General features: G+C 48.8%; 2 protein-coding genes across 3 annotated transcripts; one reads left to right on the top strand and one right to left on the bottom strand.

Annotated features, from left to right (window-relative positions):
* Window positions 1–585: 585 nt before the first annotated feature.
* Window positions 586–13,003, bottom strand: Qpctl (glutaminyl-peptide cyclotransferase like). 2 transcript variants are annotated; one of them, XM_075990129.1, is made up of 7 exons: window positions 12,734–13,003; window positions 12,125–12,268; window positions 10,441–10,722; window positions 5,478–5,630; window positions 5,265–5,364; window positions 4,013–4,129; window positions 586–2,720 (listed from the first exon to the last, which is right to left on the bottom strand). In XM_075990129.1, the coding sequence occupies exons 1-7, from the start codon at window positions 12,941–12,943 to the stop codon at window positions 2,575–2,577; spliced, it is 1,152 nt and encodes a 383-aa protein (XP_075846244.1). In that variant the 5' UTR covers window positions 12,944–13,003; the 3' UTR covers window positions 586–2,574. The 2 variants fall into 2 exon arrangements, with proteins under 2 accessions (XP_075846244.1, XP_075846253.1); XM_075990138.1 differs by lacking the exon at window positions 10,441–10,722.
* A 496-nt stretch (window positions 13,004–13,499) lies between these two features.
* On the top strand, window positions 13,500–16,675 carry Snrpd2 (small nuclear ribonucleoprotein D2 polypeptide). The gene is made up of 3 exons (XM_075990076.1): window positions 13,500–13,616; window positions 15,076–15,255; window positions 16,400–16,675. Coding segments are annotated over exons 1-3 (357 nt in total). The 5' UTR covers window positions 13,500–13,614; the 3' UTR covers window positions 16,575–16,675.
* The last annotated feature ends 1,064 nt before the right edge of the window (window positions 16,676–17,739 follow it).

Genomic DNA, 17,739 nt, shown 5'->3' with positions numbered 1-17,739 from the left:
TGCTGTCCCTGTTGTGCAGGAAGGGAAGTCCCCTTCATGGTAGAGGTGCTACACGGGCTGTGAATACTTGTCATTCATCAGAACTCCACAGCTCCTCATCTTTATATACAGATATGCCAGGGATGCAATTCAAGTTAAAAACAAGGTTTTTCCATTCTCAATATTTTTTGCATGTGTGTGAGATGTGTGGGTAGTTCTTTTGGAACATTTGTTTAATGATGCAAAGATATGTTGCATTCTTTTATGTTGTATTTGTTTAACTCTGAAGCTGTATTACTATGCCTGTATAAAACATCTGATTGGTCTAATAAAGAGCTGAATGGCCAATAGCAAGGCAAGAGAGGGATAGGTGGGGCTTCCAGGCAGAGAGAATAAATAGGAGAAAAAGAAAGAGAAAGGGCAAGGAGCCAGAAAAAAAGAGCAGTATGCCAGGGGCCAGCCACACAAACAATCACGAAGTAAAAAGGAAAGAAAGGTATATAGAATACAGAAAGATAAAAGCCCAGAGGCAAAATGTAAAAGAAGTGGGTTAATTTAAGAAAAGCTGGCTAGAAATAAGCCAAGCTAATGCTGGACATTCATAAGTAAGAATAAGTCTCTTGTATTTATTTAGGAGCTGGGTGGCAGGTCCCCAAAGAGTTCTTTATTAGACCAATCGGGTGTTATAGGCAGGCAGAGTAACACAGCTTCACAGAGTCAAACAAATGCAACATAAAGGAATGCAACAAACAAATATTCCACAGCATAAACAAGTGTAACACATCTTAAACTAATTTTCCACAACAGGAGAGGTATACACATGGTACAGCACACATGTGCAGGTCTCTCCTTCCACTGTAGGTTCCAGGGATCAAGCTGAGGTCATCAGTCATACACCAAATACTTCTACCCACTGAAGCCTTTTCACAGGCCCATAAAATTCATTTCACGTCACCTCATGTACATAATCTGGTGCTGTGTGTGTGTGTGTGTGGTGCTGAGGATGGAGCCCAGAACCACACATGCTAGGAAAGTGCTCAACCACTGAACCACACCCTTATCCCCTCACTGGGGGACTCTAGGCAGGGGCTCTACCACTGAGCCACACCCCAGCCCCTCACTGGGGGATTCTGGGAGGTGCTGTAGGCGCTAAGCTATATTTTCAACCCATTTTGAGATGGGGTCTCACTAAATTCCCAATCCGACGTAAGTGGACTATGTCATCACACTTGGCTCTAATGTCCTGAGTTATGGTTCAGGCTCCCATGAAGTCTGCAGTTCACCAGGAAAACCAATGACACCCTCATTAACACTCCATCTTACTGAGATAAAAGGGTGGCTTCGCAAGTTCTAGGTGACTCAGCTGCCCTTCAACCTGGTTCCCAGCACCTACAGTTTTCCTCAGGCACATTTGCTAAGCAACTAACTCTGCATTCACCAAACTGGCCTTAATGATAAGGTGCTCTAAATACAGTTGATGAGATTCCCACAAATGTTTATTACATTTCTGTATTTTGGGTTTTGGTCGTTTATCTAGACGGTTTTTCTGTAGATAGGGCTGGCCTTGAACTCAGAGGTCCAGCTGTCTCTGCTCCTGAGTGGTGAGATTAAAGGTGAGTGAACTCCAAGACACACACTCTGTTGTTATTCCGACTGGTCCTGGTTCATTGGGTTTGGGGTGGGTCTTGGAAGCCTGTTTATTTACATGGACTTGGTAAACCACTCTTGACTGGCTAGAGCGAGGAAGAAACAAACCTGTTATACTAGTACTCAGGACTGCACAGTTCCAGGGAAGTCAGAGCTATACAGTTAGATCTTTTAAAAATAGTGCTGGGTATGGTGCCTTGTACTTTTAATCCCAGTGGAGGTGGAGGCAGGCAGATCTATGGCAAGCTTATTCTACAAAAGGAAATGGTGCTCTGGGGTTGACTGGATTTAGGGGGTGTAGTCTGTTCAATCCATTCCCAGTCTCAGACCCAGTCTTCCCAAAATATCATCTGAGGCAACTTCATTTGAAATACCTCCTCATAAAGGGGTTCCACTGTGAGATACTTCGAGAACCACTTCATTCTAAGCCAGGAAGATCTCACCTTCTGAGTGAGGAAACTCATTGAATGTCATTTCCCAGTGGAAACTGTGGCCTTTCTTCCCCCTTAATCCCTGGGTCAAGCAGAACGTGGAGCTCTAAACTCAGTCCCATGAGTCTTCATTGCTGTCCTCAGGCCCATGCCCATGTGAGAATCAGAACAGAACTGGGTCCATGCAGTAGCAAGGCTGCCATTCTGACTAATGAACTGACATAAAACATTAGCCACACAGGATTCATTTGGTTGGTGGTGCTGGTCCAGGTCCCAGCCCATGACACATTTGGTCCCTGGGACCTTCCAGACAAGTCCATTTACTTCAGGACAGAAGCCAAAACTGTTCCTTTGACAGTCTCATACTCTCAGTGTTCCTAGCATGTCCTTGAAATGCAGGAACTTGAGATGGTTGTAGCAGACACCTGAGGTGAGCCTGGCTACCCTGCACTGCTCAAGGTGCCCCTGTCATGTCCCCAGCTCGGTATAAGATCCTTCCAAGGTATCAGTCTGCAGGCTAGAGTCCCAGGTACTCAGCCAGGAACACGGCGAGGATGCGGCTCAGGTTGTGCACAGTGGGCGGGTGAAGGTTGGCCTCGGTGTCAGCAGGTGTGTGCCACACAGCAGGGAAGGGCGTGGCGATGAGGTGGAGCACGGGGACCCCTGGAGAAGACAGGAGATTTAGCCACCAACTACAACCCACAGACAGCTGCTACAGAGCATCCCCCTCAACCCACAGACACGGAAGATAGGGCTAGCCCTTTAAAACCTCTCAACCAGCCAGATGGTGGTGGTGCACACCTTTATCCCAGTGCTCGGAAGGCAGAAACAGGCGGATCTCTGTGAGTTCAGGACCAGCCTGGTCTACAAGAGCTAGTTCCAGGACAGCCTCCAAAACTACAACAAAACCCTCTCTCGAAAAACCAAATAAATAAACCTCTCAACCTGCTGGGCAGTATGCCTTTAATACCAGCACTTGGGAGGCAGAGGCAGGCCTTGTCTACAAGAGCTAGTTCCAGAACAGACTCGAAAGCTATGAGAAACCTTGTCTTGAGAAACAAAAAACAAAAAACTTGTCAACCCTCGACCTTGGGCATGCTAAGCAAGTGCTCCACCCCTGAGTTATATCCCAAAGAATGATTTGAAATGTGAGAGAGGATACATACTGTTTAATAATTAGAGCCAGACATGGTGGTGCACATCTTTAATCTCAGCACTTGGGAAGCAGAAGCCGGTGGGTCTCTGTGAATTCAAGGTCAGCCTGGTCTACAAAGTGAGTTCCAGGACAGTCAGCTTCCTAGTGAGATCCTGTCTTTATTTTTTGTTTGGTTGATTGTGGTTTTTTGTTGTTGCTGTTGCTTTAATTATTTATTTGTATTTTATGTACATTGGTGATTTGCCTCCATGCATGTCTAAGTGAAGGTGTTGGAATCCCTAAGCAGGAGTTACAGACAGTTGTGAGCTATGGACAGGGTGCTGGGAATTGAACCCAGGACCTCTGGAAGAGCAGCCAGTGCTCTCAACCACTGAGCCATCTCTCTAACCCTTTTTTGTTTCTTGAAATGGGGTTTCTCTATATATATCTGGCTATCCTGGAGCTAGTTCTGTAGAACCAGGCTGGCCTCAAACTCACAGAGATTCACCTGCCTCTGCCTCCTGAGCACAGGAACAGGTGATCTGGGGCTCATTGGACACCCAGTTCCTCTCTCCCCACACCTACCTGTAGAAGCACTCACTGAAGGAATCAGTGAAGAAATGGAATAATGCAAGAGGCAGCACGGTGGCTTGCTGTGCACTGGGCTCAGCTCTGAGTCAAACCATTATTAATGTGTATTTGCATATTCGTGCCCCCCATTCTCTCCACTTTACAGATGAAGAAATCAAGGCTGACCATTTGCCAGCAGACCCTAGCCCTGGAGAGGAGGCTTCCTTGTAGCCCTGGCCCCAGCAAGTACCTCTGCGGAGGAAGGGGATGTGGTCATCTTCCACAGGGCCAGGGGGCTCTCCCGGTTGGAAGTACATCACTTCCTGTGGATGAGACTGCAGCAGGTTCAGGCGGTGAAGGCGCTTCTCTGGAGAGGCAGGATTAGAGAGCAAGAGTAGTCAGCAGTCAGAGATATCCCCCCAAAACCAGTGTACATATGTGTGCACCACGTGCATGCAGTGCCTCTGGAGGCCAAAGAGGTCATCAGATCCTCTAGAACTGGAGTTACACTTGGGAGCTCCCATGTGGGTGCTGGGACCCAGGTCCTCTGGATAGGCACATGCTGCTAACTGCTGAGCCATCTCTCCAGCACCATGTTTCTTTTCATGGCAATTTCCTTCTCCTAGTCTCCTTTATTCCTTCTGCCTCGGAAGTAGATGCCTCTATTTCTTCATTTCTTCTTTGTCTATGTGTGACTGGGAGGGTGTGCATGTAGAGGTCAGAGGACAACTCTGTGGAGTCAGTTTTCTTCCTCCACCTTTACATGGGTTCTGGGAATTGATTCTGGCTGCCAGCTTTTGAGGCAAGCACCTTTACCCATTGAGCCATGTTGCTGACCCCAATGTCCCTAGTTTTTTAATTATTTATTCATTTTGACATTTTCGTAGAGAGAGGCTTTCACGTACCTGTGTGCTGGCCTCAAACTCTGTGTGCAGCTGAGGATGACCCTTTATCCTCCGGCCCTACAGCTACCTCCCAAGTGCTGCATGCACCACCAATATAGGCTGATACAGACTTGCCTAGAATTCACAATCCTCTTGCTCCAGCCTTCCAAGTGCTGGGATACAGGTGGACACCACCAGGCAGCTTCTTCTAACATGGAACTCACTGTGTAGCCCAGGATAGCCTTCAACTTGCAGTCTCCTTGCAAGTGTTGAGATATCAGGCATGCACCACCATGAGGGCCAGTTCACAACTATGCTCGTCAGCACTATCACCATACTTATTTTATATCTAAGAAATAGAGGTTTGCCGGGCAGTGGTGCGCATGCCTTTAATCCTAGCACTCGGATGGCAGAGGCAGGAGGATCGAGAGATGAAGTGTCTTGCCCAGGCAGACCCAGGGTTTGAAACCAGGCTAGTCTCACAGTCACTACACTCAACTTTCACAGATAAGTTTGTTTTTGCCCTCATTTCTCAGCCCAGGGCTAGGGAGGGAAGACTGAATGAGGACACAGAGGTCAGGTGCTCAGCCTACCCCGGCCTTGGCCTACCCTCCTTACCAATGCTCCTTAGTCGTTGGAACCAGCGGGCTGTGCGGGGGAAGTGACTGAAGAAGATTGGACTGGGCGCTCCCAGAAGATCAAGAAGGACAAAGAGTTCCTGGGGGAAGGAGTCCAGGACTGGAGGCTGCTTAATCTGTCCGATGCTACTGACCCTACCCTCCTTCCCCACTCCCTGCCTCCTCCTCCAGAGCCCAGAGGGATGGATCTTACAATAGCCTGGATCCTAGTGGGGCCAGGGCTGTGTGGTATAGACTCCATGATCTGAGCTAAGTGCCGGGAGCCATAAAGGGAGTCCCGTGGTCCCCACTCCTTCAGCGCCTCCTCCCCATCCAAGAAGAGCAGCTGTAGGGTCACCGGTGCTGCCTGTGGAAACAAGCAACCAAATCACTGCCAACCCTTGGCATTGGTCCACCCACATGACCTGCCTATTTGCACAGCTGGGATGGGACAAATCAAGTGTTCTCATTTATGCAATGTGGTGACAAAAGTCACAAGTTGAGTCAGGAGGGTTCAAATCCATGCTTTTAAGTGGCTGTTAGATATGGTAGCTTTGTTTTGTTTTGAGACAGTCCAATATAGCCCAAGCTGGCCTAAAACGTCCATCCCTCTTGATTCCCTATCTAGGATTACAGGTGTGCAGCATAATGGCTGTTTTTTGTTTTGTTTTTGCGCTGCTAGGGAATGGCTCTAGGGATGCCCATTTGCTGGAGATGCACTGTACCACTAAGTTACACCCCCAGCCCTCTCATTACTTTTTGAGATAGAGTTTCACCAAATTTCCTAGACTACCCTTGAGAGCACTCTGTAGCCCTAGCTGGCCTTGAACTTCTGCTCCTCGGGCCTCCATGTCTAGAAGAGCTGGGATTACAGGCCTGTGCCACTGAGGTTAGCTCAAGTTCTTCATCTATGAATGGTGGTAATAGTCCTATTCACAGGATCATATTTGAATCCAGGTCTGTAAGAACCGAATGAATCAGCTCTTGTTGTTATTACGTAAGCCCAGTTGGGCTAGACAGACAGACCCACCCACAAGGGAATAACTGTACAATGAAGCAAGATTGGCACTGGGACAAATGCTTCCAAGATCTAGTTTCTGAGGGCCTAGGAGGCTGGCTGCAGGGTGATCTGGTTTAGAGGGGCCACTGGGTCTATCAGGCAGGGATGCTTGCACTGAGGGTGAGTAGGTGAGGGTTGGCCCGGCAAAGAGGGAACAGTGTTCTCAGGCAAGAGGACAGCCTGGACCAAAGCTGGGGCCAGAGGGGTTTGACAGGAGACCAGAAGAGTTAGCAAGATCCACAGATTTCTGGCTTTGTTATATCACAGGAGTACTGGGGAGCCAGAGAAGGGCTTTGAGGGAGAAATATAATAAAGTTTGTGCTTTCATTCATTCCACAGATTCTACTGATGTCCGACTTTACTCTGACTCAGTGAGACATATCAGGAAGAAGCCAGGTCCATACGGTCACGGAAAGCACTGTGACTATAGAAAATGGGTCGTCAGTGCCATAAGGCATGGACGGTGACAGGAAGATATTTGGAGGTAGTCTGAAAGGTTTCTTTGTAAAAAACAAAAAAGACTGTTAGAGAGCCCTGGGGAGGGGGTTTATCTGAGAAAAACATGATCTGTGCAGGGCAAACAGCAAATGCTAACGAGGTGAAAATGAAGTCTGTGGATTAGAGGGACACAGAAAGGGTGTGGCTACTGTGGAGTAATGAAGAAACAAAAACTACTAGACCAACAAAGAGACTCTGCTTAGAGTTAGGGAAGGACGGGGGCGGCAGGAGGGTAGGAGGGGGCGGCGGGGAGGGCAACAGTATGCCTCCCGTGGACCCCTCAGGACTCTGCTTATAGTTAGAATGGGATGGGGGGATTTCTGGACACACAAGGGCAGGATCTGCCATTTAGGACATAGAAAGATCCCTGTGGCAGGCTGGGGTTGTAGCTCAGTCGACAGAGGACTTACTGAGTATCCATGAATACCTGGGTTCAGCATAAAGAAGACATGGTGGTACATTGTTGCATTGTCTTAGAGTTTCTATTGCTGTGAAGAGACACCATGTCCACGGCAACTCTTATAAAGGAAAAACATTTCATTTAGGCTGGCTTACAGTTCAGAGGTTAAGTTCATTATTGTCATGATGAGAAACATGATGGAGTGCAGAGGGACATGGTACTGGAGAAGGAGCTGAGAGTTCTATATGTTGATCGGCAGGCAGCAGAAGTAACTGTCACACTGGGAGGATCCTGAGTATAGCAAACCTCAAAGGCCACCTTCACAGTGACACACTTCCTCCAACAGTGTCATACCTACACTCCAAAGTCACACCTAATACTGCCGCTCTTGGGGGACCATTTTCTTTCAAACCACCACATTCCACTCCTTGACCCCCAAAGGCTTGTAGCCATAATCATATTGCAAAAATGCATTCAGGGGCTGGAGAGATGGCTCAGAGGTAAAGAGCATTGCCTGCTCTTCCAAAGGTCCTGAGTTTAATTCCCAGCAACCACATGGTGGCTCACAACCATCTGTAATGAGATCTGGCTCTCTCCAGGCATACACACAGACAGAATATTGTATACATAATAAATAAATAAGTAAATAAATAAATAAATAAATATTTTTAAAAAATGCATTCAGTCCAATTTCAAAAGTCCGTATTATAACAGTCTCAAACATATTTAAAAATCTAAAGCTCAAACTCAAACTCTCTTCTGAGATTCATGCAATCTTTTAACCGTAATCCTTCAAAATCAAAATCAAAAAGCAGATCACATACTTCCAACGTATAATGGCACAGGATATACATTACCATTCTAAAACATAGGGAAGGGAATATAGGGAAGAAATACTGGACCAAAGCAAGACCAAAATCCTGGGCAAGCTCCAGACTCTGCATCACCATGTCAGATATCAAAGTGCTCTTCAGAGCTCCAGCCCTTTCAGCTTTGTTGACTGTACCATACTTCTTTCTCCCAGGCTGGTTCTACCTTCTGTTAGCAGCTCCCCTTGGCAGGTGTCCCGCAGCTCTGGCATCTCTAACATGTTGGGATCTCTAAGGCAATCAGGCTTTAATTTCACAGCTTCACACAATGGCATCTCTAGGCCTCCATGCAGGGATGCCCCTGACACATGCCTGGCCTCAGCAGCTTTCCTTGGTCCCAGAGGAAAGTTCCCTAGCACTTTTCTTCTATTCTTGACTCTAAAGCCAGAACCATGTGGCTGAAGCTGCCAAGTTCTGCTGCTTGCTGGTACTGGGACATGGCCCCCTTGTTCAGTTACATCTTCACCAGCTTTCTGTTTTCAATGGTTTCCTTCACTGCCTAAGCTTGGCTGTCCTGAAACTCACTCTGTAGACCAGGCTGGCCTCAAACTCAGAGATCTGCCTGCCTCTGTCTCCAGAGTTCTGGGATTAAAGATGTATACCATCATACCTGGACCTAAACTGTTCTTTAATTCCTTCTCACAAGTTGGAAACTTAACTGGGTGGCATTTTCCCCTGAGGTCCCCACTCTTGCTGTGGGATAATGCTTTTGTGCCCGGTAAAGATTTGTCCTTGTATTAGTTTAATAAAACATTTATTGGCCAGTAGTCAGGCAGGCGTATAGGCAGGGCAACCAGACTAGGAGAATTCAGGGATAAGGAAAGGTAGCGACAGTTACCAGCCAGATGCAGAGCAAGCAAGATGAGAATGCCTCACTGAGAAAAGGTACCAAACCATTTCACTCCACTTATTGTATTTCTTAATCTGTTTATCTCCTTGAATACAGGAATTAGTTCCATTCCATTTCCTGGTCCCCCCTTTCTCCTCAATCTGTACATTTTGTATTTTTACTTGCTCAGCTTGCTCCTTTTCATTATAAATCTTCCTGAGAGTCAACAGGAGTCACCACACAACAGAATCTATACTGGGCTGTTTTGAGATTTCCTCTGCCAGTGGAATTAATCTAAAAGTCTTCACTTTAGCCTCGGGCAGACTCTTTGGACAAGGGCAAAAAGCAGCCACATTCTTTTTTTTTTAACATTGTAATTTTTTTTATTTTTTTTAATATTTATTTATTTATTATGTATACAATATTCTGTTTGTGTGCATGTCTGCAGGCCAGGAGAGGGCACCAGACCTCTTTACAGATGGTTGTGAGCCACCATGCGGTTGCCGGGAATTGAACTCAGGACCTTTGGAAGAGCAGGCAATGCTCTTAACCACTGAGCCATCTCTCCAGCCCCCAAGCAGCCACATTCTTCACCAACATATCACAAGAACAATCTGTAGGCGCATATTATATTCTTCTCTTCTGAAGCTCCTGAGCCAAATCACACTCAGCACCACCGTCCTCCATGCGCCTACTAGTCTGGCTAATTAAGCGGTGTATAAAGCATCCACTGCTTTCCTAACCAAAGTCCCCAAAACAGAGTCAGACCTAGCATAGCAATGCTCCAGTCCTGGTGCCCCAGCGTGGTTTGAAAGAAAATGGCCCCATGGGGAGTGGAGGTGTGGCTTTGTTGGGATAGGTATGGCCTTGCTGGAGGAAGTGTGTCACTGTGGGGGTGGGCTTTGAGGTCTCCTGTGCTCCAACTACACTCACTGTAGTACATAGTTCACTTCCTGTTGCCTGCAGATCAAGATGTAGAACTCTCAGCTCCTTCTCCAGTGCCTGTCTACCTACATGCCACCGTGTCACCTGCCATGATAATAAGGGACTAAGTCTCTGAAACTGTAAGCCAGTTTTCTGTAATTACAGAAAAATTAAATGTTTTCCTTTATAAGAGTTGCCGTGGTCATGGTGTCTCTTCACAGCAATAGAAACCCCAACTAGGCCATGCATGTACGACTGTAATACCAGCACTCAGGAGGTGGAAGCAAAAGGAGCAGAAATTTAAATTCATTATTGAGTTCAATGCTAGTGTGGCCTACGTGAGACCTGGTGGGGGTGGGAATCCTGTGTCTCAGTTCATATGTTGGAAAACAAAGATATCAGTGGGGGTTGGAGAAAACAAGGGTGACAGTGGGGTATGTGGCCACCTGCCACCCCACTGCTTGGAAGGGCGATGCAGAAGAATGGCTGAGTTCAAGGCTAGCTTGGGCTCCGTTCTAATGAAACCCTATCTCAGATAAAATGATAGAAGCAAGGGAGGATGTGGGCTAGGGACAGGCAACCCTCCCCCACTCTCACCTGCTGCTTGACTCTGCTCAGCATCACATCGAAGGCCTGGACTAGCTCCAGAAGCAGGGCACAGGGAACAGCTGAATCTGTGGCCCCCACAAAGGGGGGCGACCCAGGAGGGAAGAACTTAGAGTCATAATGGCAGGCAAGGGTGAGGTGCCGGGCAGCTCCCGGGTCAAGCGTGGCCACCACGTTCCCGAAGTCCAGTGGCCCCAAGGGTGTTGAAGCTGTGAAAGGGTCCAGTTCCACATGCCAGCCTGCTGACAGGGATCGCAACGTGGCCTCTAGGAACTAGTGGCAAGAGAGAGGTAGGAGGGTGGACAGGGACTGGGGAAAAGGTGGGGAGAAGGGTCTTATGACTGGAGCCACGCAGAGCAGTCTGGGTGGCTAGAAAGTCCCACTTTGGGTTAAGTTTCCCTTAACAAACGCTTCTGCTGAGGAACAGCTGCGTGCCAGATGGGGGGTAACCACACCTTTTTCCCCCTTCTTTTTCTTTGTTTTTTTTTCTTTTGGTTTTCTGAGACAGAGTTTCTCTGTGTAGCTGTGTAGCTCTGGAGCTTGTCCTGGAACTCACTTTATACTCCAGGCTGGCCTCAAACTCACAGAGATCTGACTACTTCTGTCTGCCAAGTACCGGAATTGAAGGTGTGCACCACCCACCACCCAGCTACTAACAAAATTTATGGCTCACTACGTAGTCCAGGCTACATACTTGCTGTGTAGCTGAGGCTGGTCTAGGACCCCAGATCATGCTTCTGTTTCTTGGAAGGATTATAGACCCAGGCCATCACTACAACCAGCTCAGACAGTGTTCTCTCTCTCTTTCTCCCTCCTTCCCTCCCTCCCTTATTCTCTCTCCTCTCTCTCTCTCATCTCTCCCTCCTTCTCTCCTTCCCTCCCTCCCTCCTTCTCTCCTCTCTCTCTCTCTTCCTCCCTCATTCTCTCTCCTCCCACTCTCTCTCTCTTCCACCCTCCTTCCCTCCCTCCCTCCCTTCTCTCTCTCCTCTCTCTCTCTCCCTCCTTCCCTCCCTCCCTTCTCTCTCTCTCTCTCTCTCTCTCTCTCTCTCTCTCCCCCCCCCCTGGGTCTGTCTGCCTCTCTCCATGGTGCTGAGGTTGGACCGAGGGTTTCCTGCAAGCAGCTTCCACAGCCCTACACTGGTGGACACTACAGCAGTCTTCTACCAATTGAGCCACACCCCCACCTCACAATGGTGAATTCTGAGCAAGTGCTCTCCTGTTAAGACATGCTCTGACTTCCTCTTAAAAGACTCTCACTATGTGCCAAGTCTGTTCTAGGATCCCTATGAAGTCAACAATGTGAGTGAATGTCCCCATTCTGCAGATGAGGAAACTGAGTCCCAGAGAGGTTAAGAAAACTATGCCAACTAAGATGGATCCTAAGTACAATATCTAAAACAATGCTTCATCACCCACTCTGAAGCCAAGCTTGAATTCTAACTTCAATAGAATATCCCCTGGGCCTCAATTTCCCCATTTGTATAGCGGAGATCATATTACTTCCGACCTCACTAGACAATACATTGCTGTACCTAATATAAAGTAAGCGTTTGGTGGGAGGGAGTTGTATAGTTTGGGAACTGCCTCCTGGCTGTTCCGGGATCTTAGATGCCTGAGTTCCATTTCCTGGAAGGTTGGGGAAAGGAGTTTAGGAATTGGAAATAAGACCCTTTACCTTTCTCACTTGGAGATTGCCAGGACTACCCGGAGGTCGCACAACCAACAGGGGACGCAGGAAAGTTCCCCAGAGACGCTGCGGATCCAGCTGCCCTACCACCCTCCGCAGCTTGGCTTCTGGAAGGCTTCCAATCAGCGCGGCCTTGGTAGGGAAATGGGATGGGGAAAAGAAAAATGAAGACAACCCCATTCCCACCCTTTCCGGGACGACGTTGCCCCCCTAGGATCCCTGACTCTTCTTGGCGATGCATCAAAGACTTGAAGGATAGATATACCCTAGATTAGGAAAAAGTCTTCAAAGCAAATCTGGTTCATCTTACTGCAGTTCTGACGGGAAAAACGAAAACCGGGTGATGGAGACTCTTCTAAATAGATGGCTTGGGGCGTAGAACTCAGATTTACCAGTGTTGCTATGCTGACCCTTCATATTCAGAAAGTGCTATTACAAAACAAGCCTGAAGCCTTAGTCTGTTGGAAAGGGACATGGGTTCAAATGATGGAAAAAGAGATGGCACCAGAGGCAAGGGCCATACAGCCACGTTAACGTGAAAGTCTATACGAAAGGAAATGGAGGAACGACGGTGTCCGGGCCCCAGCCAGACCTCACCCGCAGATCCCGGTTCCGTGACAGCTCCTGAACCCCAGGGTGCCAGCTGTTCCAGACGACGTAGAAAGCCAAGCCCAGGGCCAGCGCAAACAGCAGCAGAGGCAGGAGCCGCACTCGCGGTATCAGGCGGCGCTTGGAAAGAGAGGGAGGCTGCATGAGGCCCCGATCCCCGGGTCGCTGTCGGGGCCGCCCGCGGCTCCCGAGACTCATGGCAGCTTAGCCCTGAAACCAATCCCTGGACTTTAGTTTGAGTTTAGGCCAAGATCCGCCCCTTGTGGATTACAAAAACCAATAAAAAAGGAGAGTGCCTGCGTCGTCCCGCCAGATGATTGCGATTGGTTGGACTAAACGTCGTACAAATCAAAAGGCAGCGCGGAAACCATGAGGCCCGCCCCATGGAAGAGAAACAGCCAATGAGTTGCGTCTGACTGTGCGTGAAGCCACGCCCCTTACGATGTCACTCAAGAAACACATCAAGGAACTGTGGCTCAATCAGGGAGTCGATTGGTTCTCCAGAGACCACGCCCCCAAGGCCAAGAGTCGGCGGGTGTTTGGAAACGGCGCTGCGTGCCCCGTCCTCCTAGACTGTCGGACAGGAAGCTAACTCGACTCAGGCCCCCCTTTATTTCCCTCTCCTAATCTTGAGCGCAGACCCCTATGTGCTCCTCAATGGCCTCAGATCCTCTAGGCATTTTCTAAGGCGGCGCGCAGCAAATTGATCACTATGAAGACAGGGCACGCCCATCTCCGCTGAGGTGGAGTGCGCAGGCGCCGACGGAAGTGAGTCGCAGGAGGCGGAAGTCCCGCCCTCCTCTCGCTCTACTCCGGAGACCTGAGCAACGCGCTGCCGGCGGGAGTGATCTGCAAGCGAAACCTCCACCATGTGAGACCGGGCTGGGCTTCGGCAGGGTCTGGAAGGTGGAAGGGGACAGTTGAAGGTTGAAGCGGGGTGCTCATAGCTGGGGGCAGAGTTCCTCAAACAAAAGTAGTGTCTTTTCTCTTGAGGTGTTTGAGAACAGGCGTGGGGCCTTGGACGATCATGAGTTCCGGAGGGGGACAGCTTTGTTCCCTAACGGGCGTGGGACCCTCTTAAGTACTGAGTCTTGTGAAAATGACTGTAAGATGAAAGCTGAGCCTGGTGGTACATGCCTAGAATCCCAGGCTGATTCTGAGGCAGGAGGTTGCGAGTTCGTGGCCAGCCTTGGGCTTCATAGCGAGACGTTTCCGAAAGTAGTAGTAATTTTAAATGGGAGTGGTCTTATGGATAAAGAGCTTGGCGGGAGTTTAGGGAATTCTGTTAAAAATAGTGAAAGGCTCTCTAAAAAACAATAATAATGGTGAAGGACTTAACCAGGATAAATTAGAGATCAGACAGGTGGCTTTTTGACCTAATCGAAAGAGACCGTCAGAGTAGCAAGCTACTGAGGAATTTTGGTGTGTTTATTCATTGAGCAGATGTTACATAGCCTGTTTATAGATTAAGACACACGGTGAGTAAAAGACCCTTGCCACCAAGGGAAGAAAAAGAAATCTCAGTAGGCCTTGTAAAAGGAATGGGTTAGGAAGACCATAATGAACAGGTATGTACAGCGTGTTAGATGATCAAGAGTGTTAATGAAGAAGTTGAGTAACTAGCTCAAAAGGACATCCTGAAAGCGCAGTACTTGGGCTGGAGTTATAGGACAGAGAGTACTTGGCTACTATGGGCATTGGGTTCAGCCCTCAGCGCCACACAAACTGGGCCTAGTGGCACAGGCCTGTAATCCCAGCACTCTTGAGGCAGAGATGGAGAGTCTAAGTCCCAGGCCAGCCAGGCTTACACGGTGGGATGTTGTGGGGATCCCTGGAGAGAGATGATGGAAGTTGAGCCCATGGATAGAAATGGCCAGGTTCTGGATATGTTGTCAAGGCAGATAACAAGATGTTGAGAAAAGAATCCAGTGCCGGGCATGACAGTGGACCCCTGTAATCTCAGAGTTTGGGAGGTGGAGTCAGGAGAATTGAGAATTGGAGGTCATCCTTAGCTACATAACAAGTTGAAGGCTAGCCTGAGCTATAATGAGATCCTGTCCCCACAACAGAAATTAGTTTAATAGTAGAGGTTTAGCTTAGAGAGCCCCCTGAATGGCACTGCCATCAGTGAAGATGTGAGAGACACAGTAGGTAGAAGAGGTTTGGAGATTGATGAACTGGAGCAGGCCAACTTGGAAAGATCTCTCTCACCTCCAGAGAAAACTGAGCCAGGGAGGGTGTTTGGGGCCAGGTTGAGGGGACACTGGACAGTGGCTTTGATCGCTCAGGCTCCCAATGTCATCCATCTCACCCATGGCCTCTCTATTCAGGAGTCTCCTCAATAAACCCAAGAGTGAGATGACCCCAGAGGAGCTGCAGAAGCGGGAGGAGGAGGAATTCAACACAGGCCCCCTCTCGGTGCTCACGCAGTCGGTCAAGAACAACACACAGGTGCTCATTAACTGTCGCAACAACAAGAAGCTCCTGGGGCGGGTGAAGGCCTTTGACAGGTGAGTGCTGGCTGAGGGAGGACGGGTCTGAGTGCCTGAAGGAAAGGTGATACCAGCAGCATTGTGGCAGTAAGCTGGACATGGCAACAAACACTTAGTCTCAGCATGAGTTAGAGGCCAGCCCTGAACAATCAAAAATAAAAAAACCAGAAAATAGGTGCGCCCCCCCCTTTTAATTGTTATTTGAGATAGGATTTCTCTGTGTACTCCTGGCTGTCCTGGAACTTACTCTGTAGACCAGGCTGGCCTTGAACTCAGAGATCCACCTCCTGAGTGTGGGGGGGGGGGGGGCGACGGCGACAGACACGGACACCACTTCCCAACTTAAATTTGTCTTCTGTGTATATCCCATGTGCTGGATTACAGGCATGGATACGCCATCCTGCCTAGTTCGTTGCTATATATATATATATGTATATCACTACCTTATGTATATATATATGGTACATACATATATGGTAGTGAGTCACCTTATGTCCACTCACCTAGTCATATGTGTCTATCATTGTACTTTGTTCATATTTGCAAGCATTTCTGGGAGGAGCTAATCCAATGTAAACACATGGCTACCTGGCTCCATGAGGACAGGATGGCACAGCACTGGAGTGCATGTGTTGGGAGCCTAAACCCCGCGCCCTGGGACCCTCTGGGTGTGGAGGGGACAATTGTTCTCTCCTGCTGCTTCCCTAAGTCCTTAGAGTTGATGGCAGAAGTGCAGCCATTTTGGTTGCCTTTACTCTGCCAGGGTGATGCTTCAGAAATGCTGTATTCATTCATCAGTCTTCTCATCCGCCCTGTGAAATAGATTGTCTCCATTTCAGAGGGGGAAACTGAGGTGGAGAGGGGTCAAGGCCTTTGTTGAAGCCTCAGTTAAGAACTGAGCTGAGCGTTGGCAGTGGTGACATGTGCCTTTAATCCCAGCACTCAGGAGACAGGGAGGTGGATCTCTGTGAATTCGAGGACAGACAAGGCTACAGAGAGAAACCCTGTCTCAAAAAAAGAATGGACAGAGATGGCACCGGCAGCCTGTTCCATCCTCACCCTGGAGCCTAGATGCCTGCTGCTGGCGGGCTCACCCAGGCAGAGGTGGGCACTAAGAATGCCCCCTCTCACTCCAGCCTCTTCCCCGCCCCTACCCCACCAGGCACTGCAACATGGTGCTGGAGAATGTGAAGGAGATGTGGACTGAGGTCCCCAAGAGCGGCAAGGGCAAGAAGAAGTCCAAGCCTGTCAACAAGGACCGCTACATCTCCAAGATGTTCCTGCGCGGGGACTCAGTCATTGTGGTGCTACGGAACCCGCTCATCGCCGGCAAGTAGAGTAGGCCTCTTTCTTCCATGAGAGCCTGCTCCCTGCCCTGCTGAGCCCTGCCCAATGGGATGGAAATAAAACCCTGTGTTTTTTGTTGTTTTGTTTTCAATGGTCTTGTCTGCCTTTTGGGTTTTGTGAACTGGGTAGACTCTGGGATGGAGAGTCAGGTTGTCATGGTCTGGGCACTAGGACAGAACCCATGAATAGGTGAGGCACATTTCTGTCCCATCTGTGAAGGAGACAGTTTAGGCAGAAATGACCTTAATTTATCTTTTGTGTATTGTGGGCAGAGGGATTCTCTAGTAAATTTGGAAGGATTGCAGTGGGAAAGGGTGGCCCTTTATTTTAAGAGGATTATGGAAGAACCCTGACTTGTTCTAGGCTGTACACGGGGCCCTCTGTTCTGTCTCTGTCCCCACTCCCTCCAGGTAATTCCAAAACAAGGTAGATGCAGGAGATCATAGGCCTGAGTTCGGGATAGCTTTCCCTCTTTAAAATACATGTGAAACATGTACAGGTGTGTTGCTTGCATATATGTCTGTGCCTGGTGCCCTCAGGCCAGAAAAGAAAGGTTGGATCCCAGAAAGTAGAGTTACAGGTGGTGGTGAGCAGCCATGTTGGTACTGGGAACCAAGCCTGGGTCCTCTGCAGGAGCAGCCAGTGCTTTAGACTGCTTACCATTGCCAGCTACCTACCTGCCCTTGTGAGCCCTGTGTGGGACTGGGAAGCCTGTAGTAGGGAAGGCTTGTGGTGCTTGGTCCATAAAGATCTGTGTTCCTTGAGTGGCTGCCAGAAAGAACAGTCTTGGTGCGAACTCCAGAGCCATCTCTCTCTTGTTCTTTTGTGGTGCTGGGGGCTGAACCCAGGGTCTCACGTGCTCAGCAGGTTCTCCATGTGTATGTACAGGAGGACGATAGGTGGCCTCTGGCACTGCTCTGAAACAGAGCCTCTCATTGAGCAGAATTAGGCTGGCAGCCAGCAAGCTCCAGCATCCCATCTGCACCCCATGCTGTGGGTGTGTGCATCAGTTTTGAACTCGGGTCCTCATTTTATACAAGTGCTCTTAACCACAGAGCCATCTCGCCAGTTCTTCCATTCACTTTTTTGTTTTCAGACAGGAACCTTCTCAGGTTTCCCAGGCTGGTCTTTCTTTTCTTTTCTTTTTTTTTAATG

The sequence above is a fragment of the Microtus pennsylvanicus genome, chromosome 1 (genome assembly GCF_037038515.1).
Source record: "Microtus pennsylvanicus isolate mMicPen1 chromosome 1, mMicPen1.hap1, whole genome shotgun sequence".
Classification (NCBI taxonomy): domain Eukaryota; kingdom Metazoa; phylum Chordata; class Mammalia; order Rodentia; family Cricetidae; genus Microtus; species Microtus pennsylvanicus.
The sequence above is the reverse complement of the archived record's forward strand: the minus strand, read 5'-3'. Positions and strand labels throughout refer to the sequence as shown.

Coding starts and splice junctions, on each gene's coding strand:
- Qpctl (XM_075990129.1), bottom strand. CDS start 12,943: ATGAGTCTCGGGAGCCGCGGGCGGCCCCGACAGCGACCCGGGGATCGG. Junction 10,723..12,124: donor GCAATCTCCAAGTGAGAAAG/GTAAAGGGTCTT, acceptor TCTTGCCACTAG/TTCCTAGAGGCCACGTTGCG. Junction 5,365..5,477: donor CCACTAGGATCCAGGCTATT/GTAAGATCCATC, acceptor TCCTTCCCCCAG/GAACTCTTTGTCCTTCTTGA.
- Snrpd2 (XM_075990076.1), top strand. Junction 15,256..16,399: donor CGGGTGAAGGCCTTTGACAG/GTGAGTGCTGGC, acceptor CTACCCCACCAG/GCACTGCAACATGGTGCTGG.